The sequence below is a fragment of the Serinus canaria genome, chromosome 6 (genome assembly GCF_022539315.1).
Source record: "Serinus canaria isolate serCan28SL12 chromosome 6, serCan2020, whole genome shotgun sequence".
In the NCBI taxonomy this organism is placed as follows: Eukaryota; Metazoa; Chordata; class Aves; order Passeriformes; family Fringillidae; genus Serinus; species Serinus canaria.
The window spans coordinates 20,363,994-20,370,086 of record NC_066320.1 but is presented as its reverse complement, the minus strand read 5'-3'; the positions used below and the strand labels follow the sequence as shown (position 1 = coordinate 20,370,086).

General features: G+C 40.6%; 1 protein-coding gene across 1 annotated transcript; it reads left to right on the top strand.

Moving 5' to 3' along the window:
• Positions 1-636: 636 nt before the first annotated feature.
• LOC108961658 (endogenous retrovirus group K member 10 Gag polyprotein-like) lies at positions 637-2,358 on the top strand. Its single transcript, XM_018911165.3, has one exon. It carries the CDS (start codon positions 637-639, stop codon positions 2,356-2,358), a length of 1,722 nt encoding a protein of 573 aa, XP_018766710.2.
• Positions 2,359-6,093: the final 3,735 nt, after the last annotated feature.

Here is a 6,093-nt window from a genome sequence, read left to right as displayed (position 1 = left end):
TGCACAAAGGTCAGCTGCTAAGCATGCTGAGACTCTTTTGCTAGAGGTATCTTTATTACTCTGTCTGTATTTCATATGCCTGTCATAACTATAAGAGGAGTAAATCCAGATGTGGGGCAAGAAAACAATGCTTAGTAATAAGAGAGCAAAGTCAACTCAGCTAAGAAGATCAAGGACTGTTCAGTCAAGGCAAGAGAGATGTAAAAAAGTTTCTAAAATGTGATAAGTAGCAGAACCACAGTAATTTGCAGAAAAAAATCTTATACAAGCACTTGTTTTAAGGAAAAAAAAGCTGATGTGAATGCTAGGAATAGGATCTATTAGTTAGCAGATGCACGAACAGTTATACTTATTGGCTACCCAGGTGTGTGTTACTCTCATCTGATAGTGAAAATATTATAAAAGCTATGTACACTTTTAATGAATCTTTTCTAGTTATACGTGCCTGAGGACTGTGCCACATTCCTGCACCACAAACAGCTCCCTGAACAGGGACACAGAAGCTCCTAGGCCATCCTGGACCTGCAGCATATCCTGACTGTACCAATGGTGGCCTTCAGGGATTGCCAAGGACAGCCTTTCATCGCTGCCTAAGGAACAGGTTAGCCTTGCAAGTGGGAAAAGCTCCCCATAAAAATGGGCAATAATATCAGTAAACTGGAAACCCTCCATAAAGACTGTTTATTGCATATTACAAAGGAGCAAGGGTATAAAATACAAGAAAGAAAGCTTATACAGCTCCTTCTATGGGTGAAAACCCATTGTCCTTGGTATCCCCCCGACGGCTCCTATGACCTCGATCACTGGAAGCGAGTGGGGGAGTCTCTAAAGTCTCATCAATTAGACAGTCACGAGGTTAATCCTGATGAATTCATTACATGGCAGATTGTTTATTCTGCACTACAAGCTTTTCGTGATTCGGAAGAAATATTACACCCAGCCATAAATTTGTCTGCAGACACTTCCCATGCCCTCCCAGCACCGCTTTCACGTCCTGATTCCATTGTTTTGCAAGTGGAGGAGGGAGTTAATGGGGAGGAACTGGAGGGCGATCTCGTGAATCCAAGAGCTATTGATCTAAGACAGGAATGTGATTTATCTCCTGCTCTAAAGCCGCAGCCACTGAAAGCTACGGCTGCATCACCATCTACTGACACAAAGGTGCTAAAACAGCAGTCCTGTCTCCCACCCTATGACATGTCTCCCTTAAGACATGTGACTGATAATGAACTTTCGCTGTCCCCTGAGCCAAAAAGCTTTTTAGACACCTGCCGAAGACAAGCGTTAGATCAAGGGGATGTTGAATTGCTCCATGTTATGCCCGTGGTCTATCAAGGCAATCAGCCTCATCATGAGCAAATTTCTTATGAAATGGTTAAGGAATTAAGAAAATCTGTGAAAGAAAATAGTCTGCAGTCTTCCTATACAATGGGACTTGTAGAAGCTATAGCAAAAAACTATGTTATGTTACCTGCTGACTGGAAAGCTTTATTTAAGTTGATTATGACAACAAGACAATATTCAATATGGTGGGCAGAGTATGAAGAGTTATGTGAAAATCAAGCCCGGGTTAACACGGACACTGGTAATGCTGGAATAACAAAGGATCATTTGGCAGGCACTGGAGCTCAGACAACCATAAGAGATCAGTTAAGGATGCCCCCAGAGACATATAACCAAGTGAGGGGGCTGGCTATAAGAGCTCTGAAAAGAGTGCCAGACATTAACAGAACTGAACCTGGCTTCTCCACCATAAGGCAAGGACCCCAAGAACCCTACATTAATTTTATTGATCGCTTGCAAACAGCTGTGAACAGGCGAATTGATTTACCAGCTGCAGCGGAAGTTTTATTGAAATCCTTAGCCTATGAAAATGCTAACATTGACTGTCGTAAAGCACTTGATCAAATAAAAACCAAACCTGGTACTTCCTTAACTGACTTTATCAAAACTTGTGCACATATTGGTACAGAACAATACAGAGCAGATTTACTTGCAACTGCCTTAGCTCAACAGCTACAAGTGGCTTGGGCAGCAATTAAGTGCTTCAGCTGTGGAGAGGAAGGCCATGTGAAAAAGCAGTGCTCAAAGAATAAGCAAGGGAAGAAAAAGCCTAGTAAACTGTGCTTCAGATGCAAGAAAGGTTACCATTGGAGCAATGAATGCCATTCTAAGTATGACAAAGATGGCAACCCTCTGCCACAACGGCAAAAATTGAAGGGTGGAGCAAAATCCAGTGCCACACAACAAAGCAGGATCCAGGCACAGCAAACCCACACAGCCCAAGTTACATCAGGAGAACCCCAGGCAGTGCCAGCTTGGACTTGGCAGTTTCCACCACAACCACAACCGCAATAAACGACACATCAGTTCAGCTCGCGCCTACCGGCATAAACGGACCCCTTCTTTTTAAATGTCATGCATTGCTGCTCTGGGAATCTTCATCTAAAAGTTGACTTTTTGTTTTACTAGGAATCATCAGCTCTGATTCTAGGGGTGAAATAAAATCACAGCTTGGACTCCTAACCCGCTTTGTACTACCCCAGCAGGATTATGCATTGTTCAAGCGATACCACTCCCTATATTGCCGGACATGCAATCAATACCATCTGTCAATGCTGACCAGGGCACTGGAGGTTTTGGGAGTACCCGTACTCCTAACATTTGTTGGTCCAAACTCATTTCAGTACAACAGCCTTTTCTAACCTGTGTAATAGATGGCAAGTCTTTTACAGGATTGACAGATACTGGAGCAGACATAACCATCATCACCAAATGTGAATGGCCACGTGAATGGCCCTTGACAATTCCAGCAGTGATCGATCATCACAGCATCGAGGTCAGTACATGCCGCAGCAGTCAGCTAAAGAACTCAGGCTTTAGGGCCCGAAGGGGAACAAGCACCTCTTAAACTACATGTACTTTCTATTCCATGTAGACTGTGGGGAAGAGATCTGTGATCACAGTGGGAACAGACACTGACAACAAATCTTTAGAAATGGTCACTGATGTGCAGGTGAGACTCAAAGTCCCATGGAACACGTACTCCTGTGTGGATTGACCAGTGGCCCCTCAGAGGGGAACAGCTGCAACAAGCACAGAAACTGGTCAAAGAACAATTGGATATGGGAAATATAGTTGCCTCCACTAGCCCATGGAACACCCTAGTATTTGTGACTCCAAAAAAGACTGGCAAATGGCTCTGGGAAAACTCAGAAAGCAGTTGTTGCCTGGAAAAATTCCACAGGGGATTGGGAAATCTCTGTGAATTTTCAGCCAGGGTTGATAGAACTAGTAGAATTAGCAGCCACTGTAGTGGCTTTTCAGTTGTTTGAAAATGAGCCTTTCAACTTAATATCAGATTCCTTGTATGTAGTTGGCATTTTAAACCATGTTAAGCATTTCTTTCCAAAGCAAGTGGCCAACAAGAATTTGTTTACACTGTTATCTACTCTGCATGATTATGTTTGATGGATGATTTCTTTGGGAAATGTTAATACAGGCATGAGAACAGTGAGTAACTTCCTTACTCTCTAGCTACACCCTCAAGAGCTGCACGTACTAAGCTCTATAAACACTCCTGTGTGTTTTTATCTTGCTAACGGTCCAAGCACAGACAACACAGGAGTTGATATAAGTGGCACTGGCATTTACCATTATGCCTCTGCCTGGTGCAATCTTACTACTCCCTCTTACTATGAGTCACAACAGGGACCAATGCAATAAGCCTGCCTGATAACATAATTTTAATATGTGGCAACAGGGCATGGCAAGGCATTCCAGGTAAAGCAGTGGAAGGTCAGTGTACTTTTGGTCATTTAACCATGTTTCATCCCACTCTCAAAGCACTAACTAATTGGACACTATGACACAGGTGAAATGAACATGATGCTAAGTCATTTGGCCCTGACTGTAACTCTGAGGTTGAATTCTGGAATCCTGCAAAGAGCGTTTTTAGTCCTTTGTTTGCCTATGTTGATACTGCACATGCCTTGAGCATAATTAATAAATTAGGCTGTTGGCTTGTGAAGGAAAGTAACACTACCAGTAATGCTTTTTTAACAGGATTGTTACCAGGTGTTAACTTTGCACGTCGTGCAACACTGCAACATAGAGCAGCAATAGACTTTTTATTGTTAGGCCAGGGACACTTGGATGGAATGTGCTGTATGACCTTGAGTCACCACTCTGAATCCATTCACAAAAGCATCCAGGAACTGAAAGAACTGTCTGGATAACTGCAACAAAACCAGGGGTGGAATCCTTTCAGCCTGTTCTTCTGGTTGGGAAGTTTCAATTTTGGGCCTTGGGTTAAACACAAAATTGGTTTAGCTATAATGGGACTTAACAGCACTTTTGATGATTATGTTATGTTTGCCATGTGTCTTTTCTTGTATTCAACAGCTTATCAATCAGAACATAAAGCAGGTAATGCTTATGCAGACACACACTGTACTTGCTTTCCAATGCTAAGTAAATAAAAGGGGGGGAGATGAGGGGCAAGAAAACAAAGAACCCTTGGGAATAAGAGAACAAACTCTACTTGGATAAGAAGAACAAGGACTATTCAGTCAAGGCAGGAGAGATGTAACAAAGTTTCTGTAATTTAACGGGTAGCAGAACCACAGTAGTTTGCAGAAGAAATTCTCCTACAAGCACTCGTTTTAAGGAAAAAAATGCTGATGTGGATATTAGGAACTTAATAACTTACATTATTGGTTAGCAGGTGTATGAACAGTTATACTATTGGCTATCCAGGAGTGTGCTACTCTAATCTGATAATGAAAATATCATAAAAGCTAGGTTCACTTTTACTACATGTTTTCTGGTAATACCACAAGTGGGGACCATGCATCAGTCATACGCCACACCCACATCCAGGGAAATTCTGACAGGTTTACTTTACTCAAGCAAAATATAACTGTACCTGAGCTCCTCCTGAGGACACAGGTAGTGTGAATAAAATATCAGAATACAGGCACGTTCAAATAAAGGGATCAGATCTGTAACTTCAGCTCAGGTGCTTTGTCCGTAACAGGTAGGATTTTTTCCTGGCCAAAGGCACAGAATCAGGCTCCCATTTTTTTTGATTTATTTTGACTTTTCTATCAGTAAGGTAATGGGAAGCTAAAGCATTTATTCAGACTTTTCTATTGCTCTCACTTTTGGCATTGCATTATACTACATATAAATTGTTTAGCTATACTCTTATAAAGTGTTTCAAGCAATACTTAATTTTAGGCAATAATATAAAGTTTGACAGTTGTTCTTGTCCATCTTATCATGACTAAAAGAGCACTGCTGCACTGTATTTCTTGATATTTGAAGTTATCTAAATGACCATCAGTGAAGAGTAAAGAAATAGTAACTGAACACAACTTTAAATCAACAGCAATAAAAACAATATTTTAATAATTCAGATAAAAAGCTTTCTAAAGTAAAACAAAACTGTTTAAACTAATTTCTTTCTGTTATTGTTAGCATTGAAAATGCTATATTTATTTTGAGAACTGGTGGCTTAATCAGCATGGAAGGCATGTTTTGAAGTGTTAGAATATATTCTGTCATTTGGCTCAGCTTTAGGCAATTATACATGTAAATATAATTACTATGGTATTTTTTTTTAAACGTATTAGTCTCAAGTTTGTGATGAATGAAACTGCAACATGTTTTCTTAACACCTTTTTGAAGGGAATTAATCCAATATTAATTTATTTTAAATGTGCCAGGAGCATCATCCTATTAGTAATAAGTGGAAACAGACAGCAGGAAATGCAGGTCCCTTCCTAGCATTGCCAGAATGTATCTCTGTGTGTATCCAGCAATCTGGGTGATGTGTTGACAGAATGAGGCCAGCGATGCAAATAAAGGAATTCTCCCTCCTCCTCTCCTTGCAGTTTATTGCCTGTCATTGACTAACTCACTGACTAGATTTTCTACAGACAAATCAGAGTAGAAAAGAAGCAGCTTCTACATTAGCATTACTATCAAGTGTTTAATTTGTGTATTAGGTGATAAGAGTATTTATGTTTTCAAAATTACAGCTATTTAATTTGGTTTATCAGCTGCCTAAGACTGAAGTAGGATTCTCTA

Coding starts and splice junctions, on each gene's coding strand:
- LOC108961658 (XM_018911165.3), top strand. CDS start 637: ATGGGCAATAATATCAGTAAACTGGAAACCCTCCATAAAGACTGTTTA.